We start from the raw sequence: 18,548 nt of genomic DNA, 5'->3' as shown, positions 1-18,548 counted from the left end.
ATCTTGACCTCTAACCTCCCTTTTTTTTCTCCAATAGAATCTGCGAAAATTCTCGAATTTGACGCCCCGGAACGAGCATAACATCAATGTAATAGATACAAATAAATTTAATAGACCAATTATAATATATTTAAAGCCTGTTTGCCCCTAGTATCAATATAATATATTTGTAAAAGCAAATGAATACATGAGAGATGCACTTCAGTATCAAACAATGCACAACTGTTAATTGAGAGAAGGCAGTTATCCAGATGTCGGGGCGGAGGGAATGGTTACCCGGATGAAGAACACATGTGCGTTGAGTGAAGCGGCTCACTTATATCATTCTCAGTCTGCTGCACAGACGGGCAACCGCTTCTGTTCATTCATCTCTAATTCACTGTTCAGTAAGTTACATACAGCATTATTATCAGCCATAAAAGCAGATTTCTGTATAATATGTTTCACTGGCTTGATGATGTCATGATGAGTCAAATTATTGAAGCTAAATAGATATCTGGCATATATATATATATATATATATATATATATATATATATATATATATATATAATATCATGTAATGTAATGTAATGTCAGTTGGTGCTTCGCAGTCTTTAATAACATCATGCATGTTTAAGTGTCTTATTAGTTGTCATTTGATCCTGTCACGTTTTAGTACGCTGTATTTTATGACGGATGCAATGGCTGCTCATCAGTTAAAGAATAACTTGAACGGGGACAACAAATGTATTTCGCATAGCATATGCACTGCTTGTTAATTATAATGTCTGCTCTGACTCCAGCCTTTATATATGAAGTTAAAGCAAGAAGGCTAAATTTTCAAATCTAATGGTGAGTACAGCTCATTCAGGCATGCAAACCATGGCAGGTTATGTGATATTAAGGCCTAAGAAGACTATATTTAATATATGTTAGGGACTCGAGGACTGGTTTTAAGAAATACCCTGGGAACTTTGTAACGGGAACTCACGGTGATGAGAGGGATCGTTTCCGTTCCTGTTGTGACGCGGAGAGCTTTTGACCTTGTGACGCCCTAAGCTGAGCACACGTGGGGTAGCACACTGATGAATGAAACGCTCGCATTAAGATTAACACATTACAGTTTAGTGTAGTTATTACTCTTCTGCAATTGATTAGTTTCTATGATGGTCGATCTGGCTTATTCAAGCACTTGCATTTTAAACTCTTTAGTATATGCACACACGAACCTAGATATTATGATTAGCCTATATTAATTCCTTATGTTATCCAGAGCTTTATTGCAAAATTCAAACGGAAGGCTTTTGTATTTTGGCCGGCAAGTATGAGGAGGACAGAAAAATGAATGTCTGCATGTAATACAATCAAGGACCAATAGGGGCAAAGGTTCATTTTTGGCATCCAGAATTGTTCTCATGTAACGTTGACAAGACTTTTTAATGTCTTGGTGGGAGAAAATAATTTATATTTAAAGCTGCTGCAAGCGAATTTTTTTAGAGATATAATGCTTAAATTCCCCTACTACCTGACAGATATCACTTACTACGTCTTCGTGACAGCCCTAGGCTCTGTAAACAGCCAAATAAAATAATCTGAGTGCGGCCCATGCGTGTTAACCAGTAAGAAATCATGGAGGCGACTCTTTCAATATCAACCAATGGCGTGTGTTTGGGGCGGGATTACCTGTTTGCCCGCATGATGGCGGGGGAGGGCAGCGTGTTTGAGAAGTCAGTATTTTTACAATTAATTTATTTGGCCGCAAATTTGTATACGAGATGAGTCATCGTTTTTTTTGGTTTGTTTTAACAGGAAGGATACTGGAAATTTTAAATGCATATATCTGCTAAATGTTAATTTTGTCATCTTTCCTGATGCATATAGATGTACTCAAAGCTATCAGACATAAACTCAAAGCCACAAAACTCAAGTTTTGTTTTCATGAGATTTTTAAGATTTGAATGAGGGGAAAAAAGACAAAAAGGTACTGATATTAGTATTCACGAGTAACACATTTTTTGTGAATTATAAATGGTCTACTTGTACTCTTTAGAAATGCTGCGTTTACCCAGTGTGATGAGACAGATGAGGCCAGTGTGTAGGGCGCTTGCCCCACACCTGACCCGGGCATATGCCAAGGATGTCAAGTTTGGAGCGGATGCCCGGGCCCTCATGCTCCAGGGAGTTGACCTATTGGCTGATGCTGTGGCTGTTACCATGGGACCAAAGGTATGCTGACTTCAATGAGTATAGACTGTAATGAGTGTTAAAACAGTATCATGTTGTAGTGTAGTCAGGAGTGCAACATTCAGTGCATTCAGAAAGTATTCAGACCCCTTAAATTTTTTTCACATTTTATGTTGCAGCCTTATGTTAAAATGCTTTAAATTATTTTTTTCCACATCAATCTATACTCCATACCCCATAATAACAAAGCAAAAACCAGATTTCTGATAACTACAAATTTATTAAAAAGAAAAAACTTAAATAACCTTGGAGGAGGTAAGGTATGCCTATAGGCAAGGCTCCGGGGCCAGATGGCTTTGCCGCTAAGATTAGATCTTATGCTACAGAATTGGCTCCACTTTTGTATACGGAATCATTAAAGAATGGAAAGCTTCCGCCATCCATGACACAAGCCCGGATCAGTCTGATTCTTAAAAAGGACAAAGATCCAAGCAAGTGTAAGAGTTACCATCCAATTTCCCTGATCCAGCTAGACGTTAAAATATTGTCAAATTTTGGCTAACCGATTAAGTGAAGTTATGACATCTCTTATAAACTCAGCAAAAAAGAAACATCCCTTATTCAGGACACTGTATTTTAAAGAATTTTGTAAAAATCCAAATAACTTTACAGCTGTTTATTGTTAAGGGTTTAAACAATGTTTTCCATGCTTGTTCAATGAACCATAAACAATTAATGAACATGCACCTGTGTAATGGTCGTTAAGACACTAACAGCTTACAGACGGTAGGCAATTAAGGTCACAGTTATAAAAACTTGGGAAACTAAAGAGACCTTTCTACTGACTCTGAAAAACACCAAAAGAAAGATGCCCAGGGTCTCTGCTCCTCTGCATGAACATGCCTTGGACATGCTGCATGGAGGCATGAGGACTGCAGATGTGGCCAGGGCAATAAATTGCAATGTCTGTACTGTGAGACACTTAAGACAGCACTACGGGGAGACAGGAAGGACAGCTGATCCTCCTTGCAGTGGCAGACCACATATAACAACACCTGCACAGGATCGGTACATCCGAATATCACACCTGCTGGACAGGTACAGGATGGCAACAACAACTGCCCGAGTTACACCAGGAATGCACAATCCCTCCATCAGTGCTCAGGCTGTCCGCAATAGGCTGAGAGAGGCTGGCCTGAGGGCTTGTAGGCCTGTTGTAAGGCAGGTCCTTACCAGACATCACCGGCAACAACGTCGCCTATGGGCAAAAACCCACCTTCGCTGGACCAGACAGGACTGGGAAAAAGTGCTCTTCACTGACGAGTCACGGTTTTGTCTGACCAGGGGTGATGGTCGGACTCGTGTTTATCTTCAAAGGAATGAACATTACACCAAGGCCTGTACTCTGGAGCGGGATCGATTTGGAGGTGGAGGGTCCGTCATGGTCTGGGGGCAGTGTGTCAGCATCATTGGACTGAGCTTGTTGTCATTGCAGGCAATCTCAATGCTGTGCGTTACAGGGAAGACATCCTCCTCCCTCATGTGGCACCCTCCCTGCAGACTCATCCTGACATGACCCTCTAGCATGACAATGCCACCAGCCATACTGCTCGTTCTGTGTGTGATTTCCTGCAAGACAGGAATGTCAGTGTTCTGCCATGGCCAGCGAAGAGCCCGGATCTCAATCCTGTTGAGCACATCTGGGACCTGTTGGATCGGAGGGTGAGGGCTAGGGCCATTCCCCCCAGAAATGTCCGGGAACTTGCAAGTGCCTTGGTGGAAGAGTGGGGTAACATCTCACAGCAAGAACTGGCAAATCTGGTGCAGTCCACGAGGAGGAGATGCACTGCAGTACTTAATGCAGCTGGTGGCCACACCAGATACTGACTGTTACTTTTGATTTTGACCCCCCCTTTTGTTCAGGGACACATTATTCCATTTCTGTTAGTCACATGTCTGTGAAACTTGTTCAGTTCATGTCTTAGTTGTTGAATCTTTTTGTTCATACAAATATTTACACATGTTAAGTTTGCTGAAAATTATAGCAGTTGAAATTGAGGATGTTTCTTTTTTGCTGAGTTTACATATAGATCAGATGGGGTGTATTCGGGGCCGTAGCTCTTCTGATAACACTAGGCGTTTCATCAATATCATGTAGTCAGTGGTGAATGATCAAACTCCAGTAGCTGCCATCTTACTTGACGCCGAAAAGGCGTTTGATATGGTGGAATGGGATTATTTTAAGATTTTGGAAATGTACAGGTTCGGGAATACTTTTATTGGTTGGATTAAGTTAACCCGGTAATGGCGCTACAAATGAATGGATCAATTTCAGATTATTTTACTCTGGATGGGCAGGATTGCCCTTTTTCCCCATTATCGTTCTGTCTTGCCCTGGAACCATTAGCAGCCGTGATAAGAGAGGAGGATGATTTTTAGGATGGCGGGAGGTATGGCGCATACGCCTTTTTCAAGCATATGGCTGAACCCAACGTTATGTATTAACGTTAAGTCCCCTTTCTGCTGGACAGAGTGGATTGTGAGGGAGGTTAGTAGACTCGGTGCCTTGTATGAGAGTGGAGTGTTGATCCTTTGAAAATATGGTTCAACATTTTGGGATCCCCAGGTCTCAGTTCTTTAGGTATTTACAGCTGCGCCACCTGCTCTGTATTATTTTGGGAGTAGAATACACCCCACTAAAACGGCAGATACTCTGGGAGTGGTGATTACTGCTTTTGGGAAAGGTCATGAGGCATCAGTGTATTACTCCCTGCTAATTCAGAGTCTGGGGGACAGAGCTTCAACTTCACAAGAGATTACAGGAGAAAGATTTAAACTTGGTATTGGAGGAGGGAGTGTGGTCTAGGATTCTAAAAAACATCAAGTCTACATCTAGAGATGCAAGGGTGTGCCTTATGCAATTTAAGATTCTACATCGATTCTGCTGGCGATCAGAAGATGGGGGCACAACCCATGTATTTTGGTGGTGTGTTAAGATCCAAGAATTTTAGTTGAGGGTTTAGAGTTTTATGTGTGAAGTATTGGGCACTCAAATTTCATTTTGCCTCAGACTCTGTATTTTAGGCAATGGAGCGGTCATTGATATTGACATTGTACAAAAAAATTGGGTTCTAGCCAGTGTTATGATCTGTAGACGGGTCATCCTTAGGGTATGGAAGTCGGCTGGAGCGCCCTTTTCTCAGGAGTGGTACACGGAGATGGGCAGTTTAGCGGCATTTGAGGAGATTGCATGACACAAGTATTCAGACCCTTAACTCAGTACTTAGTTGAAGCACCTTTGGAAGCAATTACAGCCTCAAGTCTTTTTGGATATGATACGACAAGCTTTGCACAACTGGATTTTGGGGTTTTCTGCCATTCTTCTCTGCATATCCTCTCAAGCTGTCAAGTTGGATGGGGACCGTCAGTGGACAGCCATTTTCCGGTCTCTCCAGAGATTGGGTTAAAGTCCGGGCTCTGGCTGGGCCACTGAAGGACATTCACAGAGTTGTCCCTAAGCCACTCTTGCATTGTCTTGGCTGTGTGCTAAGAGTCATAGTACTATTGGAAGGTAAACCTTTGGCCCAGTCTGAGGTCCTGAGTGCTTTGGACCAGGTTTTCATTTAGGATATTTCTGTATTTTGCTGTGTTCAGCTTTCCTTCAACCCAGATCAGTCCCTGCCGCTGAGAAAAAAAAAAAAAAAAAAAAAACAGCATGATGCTACCACCGTTGGGATGGTATTGCGCAGATGATGAGTGGTGCCTGGTTTCCTCCAGACATGACGCTTGGAATTAAGGCCAAACAGTTCAATCTTTTTCATCAGACCAGAGAATCCTGTTTCTTGCAGTCAGAGTCATTTAGGTGCTTTTTTTTTTTTTTGTGTCTTGCACTGAGAGGCTTCCCTCTGGCCACTCTGCCATAAAGTCCAGATCGGTGGAGTGTTGCAGTGATGGTTGCCCTCCTGCAAGTTTTTCCCATCTCCACACATGATCTCTGGAGCTCAGCCAGAGTGACTATTGGGTTCTTGGTCACCTCTCTTACCAAGGCCCTTCTCCCCTGTTTGCTCAGTTTAGCCGGGTGGACATCTCTAGGAAGAGTACTGGTTGTTCCAAACTTCCATTTAAGAATTATGGAGGCCACTGTGCTCTTGGGAACCTTCAATGCAGCCAAAATTTTGTAGCCTTCCCCAGATCTGTGCCTCGACACAATCCTGTCTCTGAGCTCTGCAGGCAGTTCCTTTTGACCTCCATGGATTTAAATTTCTTTTTTTTATTATTATTATTTTGCTGTTCTGATATGCATTTTCAGCTGTGAGACCTTATACAGACAGGTACGTGCCTTTTCCAAATCATGTCCAGTCAATTGAATTTGACATAGGTGGACTCCAATCAAAGTGTAGAAAAATCTCAAAAGATGATCCAGAGAAATGGGATGCACCTGAGCTAAATTTCAAGTGTCATAGCAAAGGGTCTGAATACTTATTTCAGTTTTTGTCTTAATAAATTTGCATTAAACTTATTTTTGCTTAGTCATTATGGGGTATGGAGTGTAGATTGATGTTAGCATAAGGCTGCAACAACAAAATGTGAAATGAAGGGATCTTAAGTTTCTGAATGCACTTTTTGTATGTTACTGGGTAATTATTATAATAAAGGAATACTGTCGATAGAGTCTGTACTTGCCTTTTTCCCTTAGGGTCGCACCGTTATCATCGAGCAGAGTTGGGGAAGCCCCAAAGTCACCAAAGATGGTGTCACAGTGGCCAAAAGTATCGACCTGAAGGATAAATACAAGAACATTGGAGCCAAGCTAGTGCAGGATGTTGCCAACAACACTAATGAGGAGGCTGGAGATGGTACCACAACTGCCACAGTGCTGGCCCGTGCTATTGCCAAGGAGGGATTTGAAACCATTACCAAAGGCGCCAACCCTGTGGAGATCCGTAAAGGAGTCATGATGGCGGTAGAAGCGGTCATCAATGAACTCAAGAAATTGTCTAAGCCGGTCACAACACCAGAGGAAATTGCTCAGGTTAAGGATGATCCTTTCATGCAATGATTTAAATGTTGTCTGAAGTCTTATCTTGACCTTGCAAGTTCCCTTTAATCCTCCTTTGGTATAGGTGGCCACCATATCTGCCAATGGAGACATTGAGGTTGGTACCATCATCTCCAATGCCATGAAGAAAGTTGGACGCAAAGGTGTTATTACAGTAAAGGTAGGCTTCTATAGTAAAGTTCATGGGATGATGGTTTGGTCCTGATAATGTTCTTGCATATCTCATACTCAAGACTGTTATTCCTCTTAAAAGGATGGTAAAACCCTACATGATGAGCTTGAGATTATTGAGGGAATGAAGTTTGACCGTGGCTACATTTCTCCTTATTTCATCAACACTGCTAAAGGTAAGTATTTCGTAATAGAAGGTCACTTATCTAATAGAAGGTCGTACCAATCTGTATGCTGGCATAACATCTAGTGTTCCCCCTCTGTTTGTAGGCCAGAAGTGTGAGTTCCAGGATGCTTATCTACTTCTGAGTGAGAAGAAGATCTCCAGTGTACAGAGCATCGTTCCAGCACTGGAAATTGCCAACCAACATCGCAAGCCTCTGGTCATTGTGGCTGAAGATGTGGACGGAGAGGCACTTAGCACTTTGGTCCTCAACAGGTTTGTCATACAATAGTAATCGCTAGTCAAACCGCAGTATCAAAATAAAAACCCCAGTTTAGGGTGAAGTAAATGGAATAGAAATATTAATTTATTTAAAAAAAAATCTTATCCTGAAAATAATAATAATTCAGTGTTATATTTATAATAAACTTGACTTGGTTCCACAGTATTATATTATAATAATAAACTTGACTGGGTTCCACTGTAATAATTTAGTACGTTGCAATATTCACCTGGTTTCCAAAAAATAAGTGAAGTAGTTTTTGCAGTTTTTGTTCATGTTTAGTAAAAATATTTGAAGGTAAATAAGATTAAGCTTCCATGTATGATTGTAGGTTAAATATGTATAAACATGCAAATCAGTTCAAATTATAAAATTTTACTCTCCCTTGTGTTAATTTAGTAAAATTGTGGGAAACATGCCTTCATTTTTATTTAATACCTTTTGAAATATTAATTCTACTTTGCTACAATGGCTGTTTAGATGAAATGATGTTTCTTGTGATTGAAAATAAAAACACTTATTTCAGAGCAAAAACTTAATTATCGAGATATAAATTATAACGTCAATTTGCTGAACAATATCAAGATATAATTTCTGAAGCCATATTGCCCAGCCCTAAAATGGGCCAGAGAATGCTGTCTGATTTTGAATTCTCCGCTGTAATGTGAGCTCTTGTATGAGGCAGCAAAGTGATTGAAGGCATTCCTTCTCATGAATAATGTGGAGATATGCTCTAAATCGAATTGTGTTAAATGGATATTTGACTTCACCCAAATATGCAACATGACAGGGAATCAGAGAGTGAGAGTCAGGGGGAGTTCTTATGTCTGTCACCCTTCCACCGTTTTGTATCGGCAAGTGTGACATGCCTCCGACTGAAGAGAGCGAGATCTTCAAAAAACACAGCAAGTTTTACACCCTTGGCCAAAATAGAGTGGTTTGGTGTCTGCTAATGTGACGGCAGCTTTATTGTACTCTACTACCAATCACAACTCGGAGTTTATGCACATAACTCCTATTTGATGATATTGCTTTAAGTTTCATTTTTAAACCGGAAGAACAAAATGGGCAAAAAAAATAACCACTTCACCCTTAATAATAAACATAATGAGTGCTGTAATTGTTTTCAATTATGTGCAACCTGTACATATCTGTTAGCATCTCAAATATATATTTCATGACCCTTTCAATTTACCATGATATCTTTAGTTTCTATCAAAAAATCATAATTATGCAGTTGTTGTTACTTTTGTAAAACTGTAATAATTGAATGGTGTAAGAAGCTTTCAGAATCTTTGTCATTTTAATTTCTTGATTTGACAGTCGTGGCTAATACCAAGTTGCCACAATTTTCACTGTTGTAAATACGGTCTACTGGCTTCTCAGATTTCCCTGTAATTTAAAGGTTCTGGGTTAAAGGTGCACTCAGTAACTTTTCTTTGTATCAACTTTGACTGACACCTAGCGGTTTGGATGCAGCATTATTTAAAATCAATAGTTTTCAATTTCGGATGCCATTGTAAAAATTTAGTATTTAGTCAGCCATGATTACTTTATTCAGTGAGTGAAAATGTCAAACAACAGGACAGTTACTGAGATTATGCGAGTAGTATTCGGCTGGTCATGTGATTCTAACATGGCAGCCCCCATGTGCGGACCCTCTCAAAGTAGAATAAAACGGCTTTTATAAAGTTACTGATAAGACACTAGTCTTCATTTTAATGTGAGTGGTCATGATTTCTTACATTTATTGCAAAATTAAAATTCATGTTTGAGTTAAACTTGTTTTTTTTTGTTTTTTTTTTTTTTTTGAGGGGAAAAAAAATTACTGAGTGCACCTTTTAAAGGTCAATGCTAAAACTCGTTCACAGGTTAAAGGTTGGACTGCAGGTCGTTGCAGTCAAGGCTCCGGGATTTGGGGACAACCGCAAGAACCAGCTTCAGGATATGGCAATTTCCACTGGAGGCACGGTGTGTGCTAAGCTCTCTTTATCTGTGTTAATTATAGTAATTATTAACATCTAGGCTTGTGTTGATACAATCATATATTGAATTTTTTATTCCTTGGCCTATTGAGATCAGAAGATCTTTTAACACAGCTGTGTGTTTTCAGGTGTTTGGTGATGAGGCTATGGGTCTGGCCCTTGAGGATATCCAGGCACATGACTTTGGCAAGGTTGGCGAGGTCATCGTGACAAAGGATGACACGATGCTCCTCAAAGGCCGTGGTGACGCATCAGCCATTGAGAAACGTGTGACTGAGATCGCCGAACAGCTGGAGAGCACAAACAGTGACTACGAGAAGGAGAAACTCAATGAGCGTCTGGCCAAACTCTCTGATGGAGTGGCTGTGATTAAGGTATGAAAACACTGTGCTGGACAGTGGTGGACAGATGAGGCTATAATGCAGTGTTCTATTCAAAATTGGATGTGAGTCTTAACATTAGGTGGTATTCAATTGCATCTTGAAATAGCAGGTTAGATTGATAGAAAGCAATGTCAAATAATTCTCTTGGTAAAGCATCATGTCAAAATTGTTAGGTTGGAGGAACAAGTGATGTTGAAGTGAATGAGAAGAAAGATCGTGTCACTGATGCTCTGAATGCCACTCGTGCTGCTGTGGAGGAGGGGATTGTTCCTGGTGGAGGCTGTGCCCTCCTGCGCTGCATCCCAGCCCTGGATGATGTCAAGCCTGCCAATGCTGATCAGAAAATAGGTTGGTGCTTGTAGGACTGAACAATTAATCAAAAAATCAAAATCGCAATATGTTGCGACCTAGTGTGATTATTAAACTGCAAATCAAAGTCATTTTATATAGCACAATTAAACACAACAATTGTTGATCAATGTGCTGTACAATAGTAATAAACATTAAACATAATTAAAATAAAATAAAACAATCAGCAACAACAGTCCTCCATTAATGAATTATTTAATTGATTAAAAGCCATTGAGAAAAGAGAGGTTTTTAGCCTAATTTTAAAAATAGACAATGTTGAAGCTGCTCTAACATGCAGGGGTAAACCATTCCAAAGCTTAGGTGCAGCCACAGAAAAAGCACGGTCACCCCTAAGCTTCAGTCTAGACTTGGGTACGGTTAAGAGCAGCTGATCAGAGGACCTAAGAGACCTGGTGGGGGTATGTTGTTCTAACAGGTCTGCGAGATAAGTGGGCACCAGACCATGCGGCGATTTAAAAACAAACATCAAAAGCTTAAAATCAATTCTGTAATGCACCAGGAGCCAATGAAGAGAGGCTAATATAGGCATAATATGGTCTCGCTTGCATGTGCCTGTCAAAAGTCTTGCTGCTGCATTTTGTACCACTTGTTATCGAGACATGGATGATTGATTGACTCCTATATATAGCGAGTTGCTGTAATCAAGCCTGGATGAAATGAAGGCATGAATGACCTTCTCAAAATCATTAAAAAAAAAAGGCTTGACTTGGCCAAAAGTCTTAAATGGAAAGCTGGATTTGACAACAGTTTATTTGCTTATCAAATTTAAGAGCACTGTCAAAGGGCTGCGATTTTAATGAAATAAATATATAGTTTGAACACGCTGCTCGGTGTGCTGTGCTTACATGCGCGGCTTTTAGGGTTACATTCTGAGTGCTATTATTGTTTTCAATGATGTGCAATTTGTAAATAACCATTTTTGGGTTGCATGACTCTTGGAGTACATGTCAATGGGGTCAGTGAATTGCACAAACTGAGTACTGCATACACTCATAATACAGTGTTTCAGAGCGGTTTTGAGCTTGATTAACACATTCTATCTTGTGCCCAGAGTTAAAGATATGCTCTGAGTGTGGTTCGGTGTGCTGAGCACGTTAAATTTAGTGTTCCACTTTAATTGTACATTTGCATAATTCCAAATATCTTTGGCTGCTTCAAGTTACTATACAAATCTAAAATAACCTCATGAAAACTCATTTTTGTGGACAGAAGGGGAGATGAGAGCATCTTAATGCACTGAAAAGCCATTGTCAACTCAACTACAACAGAAACTCAAAGGGTCTACCTTCTCCCAAGTTTTTTGTTTTGTTTTTTTGTTATCAGTTCAAATCGCAATATTTTTCAAAACCACAATTAGATTTTTTTTCCATCCTAATCATTCAGCCCTTGGTGCTTGAGTGTTGATATCCTGCTGGTTTTCAAATGGTCTTAGTAAGAACTTAAGGAAATGTTCTTTCCTGTAAGAGTCTACTCATCTTCTCAAAGGCTATGTTCTGACTGCAGGCAAATCTGATTTTTTTCAGGCAGACTCTCCGCACTATTAATTGCAAGTGATCAAATCAGATTTGTGCGTTCAGACATAACCAACCTATCCTCATGGGTTGCTTTGGTAACGACGTAGGCGTACCCACATGACGATGCTTTCAAAACAGATGCGGGAAAAATGGAGGTGCATCATCTCGCTCTCCAAATAAGCACCCTGTCCAGTCGCGGTGCCGAACTCCTCTGTCGCACAAGAATAATTCAGCGACGGAGGAGACTGGTAAATGTTGTGATGTTCGGTGCTGCAGTCACCGATTTTTGACATCATCGTTGTGTGTTGCGTTAAGAGTGACGCAAAAGACCATTTGAAATCCGATTTGAGCTGCCAGAGCGTCCGGACTGAGACACATCTGCAAAAATCATATTTCAATCGCATTTGAAACCACCTCCCGATGTGGTTTGAATCAGATTCGGAAAAATCCGATTTCATGTGGTTTTTTGCTGTCCAGACTATCAAAAACTCATCTGGATACAATCTGGATATGCAAAAAATCTGATTTTTAGTGGCAGTCTGAACAAGGCCTAATCCTTTTTTTTTTTTTTTTTTTTTTTTTTTTTTTACTTGCTCTTTAAGGTATCGACATTATTTGCAAATCCCTACGTATTCCTGCTATGACCATTGCCAAGAATGCAGGAGTTGAGGGCTCTCTGGTGGTGGAGAAGATCTTGCAGAGTGCTCCAGAGATTGGATATGATGCTCTGCTTGGTGAATATGTCAACATGGTCGAGAGAGGAATTATTGACCCCACAAAGGTTGGTCTTTTCACAGTGAATTTTATATATATATATATATATATATATATATAAAGAAAATTAATATAGCATTATTAGTAGGGATGGGAAATGAAAACTGGTTCGGAATTTAAGATTCCTTTTAAAGAACAAAATTCCAAAACCAAATAATTTTCATGACTTCAATTTTTTTTTTTTAATAGTTCTTATTTCCAATAAGAATTATTAGTGGAATTGTTTAAGAAAATGAATTAAGGAATCTGTACCAGAACCATTACATTCCTTACCATTCCCATATTTGATTATTAGTTTGAGCTTAATTTATCGCCATGGTCTCCCCCTACAGGTTGTGAGGACGGCGTTACTAGATGCTGCAGGTGTTGCGTCTCTGCTGGCTACTGCTGAGGCTGTTGTCACAGAGATACCCAAGGAGGAGAAGGAAATGCCAGGTGGAGGAATGGGTGGCATGGGTGGAATGGGAGGCATGGGTGGCATGGGATTCTAAACTGTGCTGAAGTGACTTTAGTGGAAGGGGTGTGAGCAGGGGACATGATTTGCCCCTTCCTTTTGACTTGGAAAAAACCCTGCTGAATCTGAGTGCTGGTGATCTTGACATGGAGCAAAGAAATGGACTTTAAAGTCTCCCTTCCTTCCACCACTATGTCCGATCTCATCTCTAAGTTCGTGATTGAAGACATGACTCTGCTGCTTTAAAGACCAGTTCTGATAATGTGACCAGAGGGTGTCTGTCTGCTTTGTTCTTTAACATTGTGCTTAATGTTTCCATCCAACCATCAAAAACGCTGGAACGTGCATTTAATATGTCCTTGCATATTGCCATGCATTGTTTGAATGCCTCTGACCATATACCAACCATCTGTAGGGGCTTTCAAACCCAGACGTCCAGGTAAAAATCTGCCTTTGTGAGCTAGAAAGTAGCAGGAACGTTTAACCAGTTGTATCTAAGAATTTATTTGATCAGTTTTTTTTTTTTTTTTTTTTTTTTTGTACACCATGTTCATTATTTTGTATAAAAATAAACCTCATTTGAGAATTACACATCTTTAAGTGTATACCCATTGTTTTGCTTTTCAATTGGCCCTTTTAGTTGTTTTTCAATTAAGAACAGATCATTGAATAGAATGCTTCGACATCAGCTTGTGTAATTTTCAGGTGTTCCTGGTGTCGTTTAATCATTGGGGGTTGAGCATATTTTGGTCAAGACTAGAGGTTGATGGGAAAACTAAGTGGAAGGATGGGTGAACTTTGAACAGCAGTTTTGAAACAACCATACAAGAGCATGCCCAACAATAAATTTCATACAATATCAGTGTGAGCTCATTGTAAACATCTAATTCCGAGTAGTGATAGAGGCGTTTAAAAAAAAAAAAAAAAAAAAATTGTTCGGCAAGAGACCTGAGGATATTTTAAGTTACATTCTACATTAATGTGCATCAACGATCATTCAATAATGTTTTGTACAATATAGTTATTACTGTATTTTTTAATTTAATAAAATGAAATGTTAACAAGGAGATGTGTGTTTGGCCCTTCAATGGCTTCTCAGCAAGTCTGACCCTACCATATGGAAGTAAATTAACAATGTTTTTTTTAGTTTAAAAGCACACTGAATTGCACAAATTGAAAATTAAACATTGTATTAACAGTGGTTGCATTTTTTGGGTGGACACAATTTCATATGGTTGTATATTTAAGCTGAAAATATTTAAATTCAAAACATTTTGCACAAATTTCATTTAAAATTCAATAAATATAAAAAATTTTTTGTCATCTATTATTCATCAGGTAATATTATTCACCATTATATTTTGCTTTGCAAATTCGCCTCTTTCCGCAAATTTTCAGTGGTTAAAATTTGGTGTACATCTTGGCATTGCAGGAAAAGCAGGAGAGTGGTGATGCACAATTCTCACTCTTCTACTGTGCTTCAATACTAGGTGGTGCAAATGGGTGTTGATGAAGACCAAGAACATCAGGGAGTGGACCTCAACAAATAAACCTTTATCACAATCCGTGTGTCATTACCTTCGGCTCTTATTAGTTGGCTTATCGATGTTCTACCTGCAATGAATCCTGTTCTTGTTTTGTCCTGATTTATTGCATTTTCTCTATGGTGTGAAAAATAAAATATCAAAATATATTTTATTCAACTATTTTCTAATTGTCTTGAAAATATTTTGACAATTTGACACTATCTGGGCATTTTGTAGATCCATTTGTGATAGATATAAGTGCAGGGTCTCTAAAGACCTAAATATGAATTGTTTGGTGAAATTCCCTTGCATTTAAGGGTTAATGTTTCTTTGCAGTGTAACTTTCCACAGCTGCATATGCAAAGGCTTATGTTCAGAATAGCGTACTACCATACTACGAGTACCATGTATACGCAACACACTGATGACCTTCATTTGCCAAAATGTGCAGAATACACCAGCACACTGCATGAGATTGCGATGCACCAGAGACTATTTAGCAGAGATGGGCCGCTTCTATTAAAATGAATGGGAGAAATTAGAACACCCAACTGTAGCCATGTAGAAAGGAAGTCCCGCCTTACAGGTAAAAGTGCCAATCACCTTTTAGATGTAGACCTCGGCTGTCAATCAACTCGAGAAAGCGCAGATATTCGAGCTGGGGAAATTGCATTTTTTAGTGTAAGCTGAGGAAAAGAAGCACAATTTATGATACCAGTGTTGTCATATTCTTACTGCTGATTTGAAATATGTTTTGATCGTAATCTTGACCAAACGTTTTGGAGATTTCGGTCTTTCCCCATTCAAGTAGATAGGAGCTGCATTAGCTTGACTACAAATAGCCTCCCGTGAGCGTTCCAAAGATGGCCGACAGTGACATGCTAGAAAGACTTTGGATGCTCACAACCTTCTATTGTGTGGCATTTGAACCATAATCTCTAAGGTTTTTAACAATTCTTTTAACTCATTATTTGATTGGACTGCCATCATAAAAAATAAAAAAAGCAAAATAATCATATCTATTTCTTAGATGATAATGGACTCTATGCACAGCCCGTAGTCTACATATTTCCACTAAAATCTCAGCCAGCTACTTCTGGTATAGCGTTTGCCTATAGCAAATTGCAAACAACTATTAATTAAGTATTATATTGTTAAGTATTGTTATAAATATAAACATATATAATATCTCATTATAGTAATGACTTTCAGAAAGTTTAAATATCAACGACGGGAAAACAGTTGTTCGGCCGAACATTGTTGTGTCCCGATGTTTGAGGCTTCCTCAAAGTTCAACTCTATGTTGAGTTTTCACACTTTCCCTGTGGACAAAGAAGCACGCAAAAAGTGGATACACAACATTCGATGGGAGGGTTTAAACGTCACTTCTCACACAAGAGTCTGCAGTCATCACTTCAAGAGTGATGATGTGATTGAACCATAGACTCCTGAAGGGCGTCGCTTGCTGATGAAGGGGGCTGTACCCATCTTATTCCAGTGGAACAACTACTCTGTTTCAGCACCATGGTGCACCGGGGTCTGGCAGCGGAGACAGGTTTCCACTCTAGAGGATGAAGATCCTGTGCCCATGGACATCCAGCATCTGGAACATGATTATTGTTCAGTTCCAGAACCCATGGCTGTTGATTGTGCATTGGATCATCAGACAGAAGATCTCCATAAAGAGGTGGAGCGACTGGGGAGACAGGTGGAAGAGTTGTCCGTCTGTCACAGCTTTTTCTTGGGGCGATTTGCTGCATCCGACGATGACTACACTAGGCATGATTTAAAATCCTTACAAGTTACTGTATTATCAAACACATTCCATGATGCAACAAATAAAATATAAAGCTAATTTAAGATGAGATGTTTTTTTCTCTCTTCTATTTAGGCTCATTTAGAGTAATCTGATATATTGGGTAATCTGGGACTCATTAACTCTGATTTGTACATTTCTTACTATATCAGACATTTTGGCACAAAGCACACTAAAATGGTGACATGCTTAGTATGAGTATTGGGCATATATGTATATTTTTCCTTATTATTAACATATTGATAATTCCAGTAATATCTCAATTGTTGGTCTGAAGTGTTTGCTGATATTACAGAAAATGACAGAAGCCGAAAGCTGTTATTTACAGTTGGTGGTGTATATGCCTAAAACATGTCCCACATCTAATTTAGGTTTGTGACTTATTACCTCTTAATGGCCTTCTGGAAACTCATTGAACCTGCATCCCACAACATGGTTCGCGTGACTAGAGCAAGGGCAGCTACAATGAGGTTGAGTTCAGTAACAGGCAGTGTATTGGTAAATAATGACATTGCATTATCTGGAAACTGGAAAAACAATAAAAGTTAATATTACTTTTTTCACTGAAAGCCTGCACCTTATATGCAAATGATTTTAAACTTTGTTATTTTTACAGGGTCAGTCCCTGCGGCCCATTGATGAGTTCTTCCTCTTCATGGTCCACCTCTCAATTGGTCTAACACAGAGGGATCTGGCCCACAGATTCAACATCCATCAGTCCACAGTGAGCCGAATGATTACAACTTGGGCCAATTTTCTATACACCGTTCTTGGGTCTTTGCATATTGTCGTGGAGTATTGAAGAATTTTCTAACTTCTCAGTAAGAAAACTCTTGAAGTCAGGAGTTCCGGGTGTCAAAGGTTAGAGTTTATTGAGCAAACCAACAAACTTGAGACATCAGCTGAGATCTGACTCTCTTGGTCCAAACTCTCATCCTTCATACAGTTTGTTATCTTGCATTACCTCATGCACACGCCCATCTTATTATTTTTTGTAGTCAATGGGTACCGTCCGTCACCATAATTTCACAGAGCCTCTGACTTCTTTTTAATGGAAACCTGGCTTTTAGTCCATTAAAAAAAAAAAAAAAACCTTTTAAATTCATTTATTATGAAAGTATACATTTTGAGTAAATTGAATATAATAATCTGAGCATAATACAGTCACTTTGACCATTGACTGTGTTAATCTTTAACTATTAGCTGAGTCTCTCAGTGCTCTAGGAATACACTCGCTCTGCCTTGTACCACTGTTTTTGCTACAGCTGAGTGCACTGTGTGTCTCTTGCAACCTAAGCACTTTCGGCCTCATGTTCTCCTGGGTCACATAAAGTCCAGACTATTCCATATAAATACTTTTCTGTGTTTGATTTATAAAAATACATTATGGTATAGAAAAATATACTATATATTCCCTCCTTTGAGACTCCCCTAGAGTCTCACCCCTGTCGCCCTTTCCCAAAGTGCAACCTCAGAAGCCAGTCTCCTTCATTCCTTCCAAATGACCAATGTAAGTCACACATTCCTCTTAACTATGGCTGCTCTTATGGAACTGCACTCCGGAGGAGAAATAAGACCAAATATCTCCTTCCACTTTTAGCTAGAAAGGAGTAAAAGATCTCATCTCCCTAACTAAGTTCTTTCTGGAGGGTAACACCAATCAAATTCTTGTATAAAGCATGTGCATGCAAAGTTGGCCTTGCGTTTTGTGGGGTACATCAGTGATAAGACTTATTTCAGTAGATTAACATTCTACAATGATTAAATAATATCAGTAGACTACGCAGCATATAATATGTCCCACGGTGCCAGAGGAACTCACAGACATTTCCGGTAGTCTGGAGTGCTATCTGGTGGTGTTGGAGCAGACAGTGGGTTTTTA

At 39.5% G+C, this 18,548-nt stretch overlaps 1 protein-coding gene across 1 annotated transcript; it reads left to right on the top strand.

Moving 5' to 3' along the window:
* The first annotated feature begins 278 nt into the window (after positions 1 to 278).
* LOC127447362 (60 kDa heat shock protein, mitochondrial) lies at positions 279 to 14,391 on the top strand. The gene is made up of 11 exons (XM_051709179.1): positions 279 to 386; positions 2,033 to 2,208; positions 6,863 to 7,198; positions 7,290 to 7,385; positions 7,479 to 7,572; positions 7,667 to 7,835; positions 9,714 to 9,813; positions 9,956 to 10,201; positions 10,384 to 10,558; positions 12,699 to 12,877; positions 13,203 to 14,391. The coding sequence occupies exons 1-11, from the start codon at positions 281 to 283 to the stop codon at positions 13,359 to 13,361; spliced, it is 1,836 nt and encodes a 611-aa protein (XP_051565139.1). The 5' UTR covers positions 279 to 280; the 3' UTR covers positions 13,362 to 14,391.
* Positions 14,392 to 18,548: the final 4,157 nt, after the last annotated feature.

This window comes from Myxocyprinus asiaticus, chromosome 10 (genome assembly GCF_019703515.2).
Source record: "Myxocyprinus asiaticus isolate MX2 ecotype Aquarium Trade chromosome 10, UBuf_Myxa_2, whole genome shotgun sequence".
Lineage (NCBI taxonomy): Eukaryota > Metazoa > Chordata > Actinopteri > Cypriniformes > Catostomidae > Myxocyprinus > Myxocyprinus asiaticus.
Note: the sequence above shows the minus strand (reverse complement) of the source record. Positions and strands in the feature narration are given on the sequence as shown.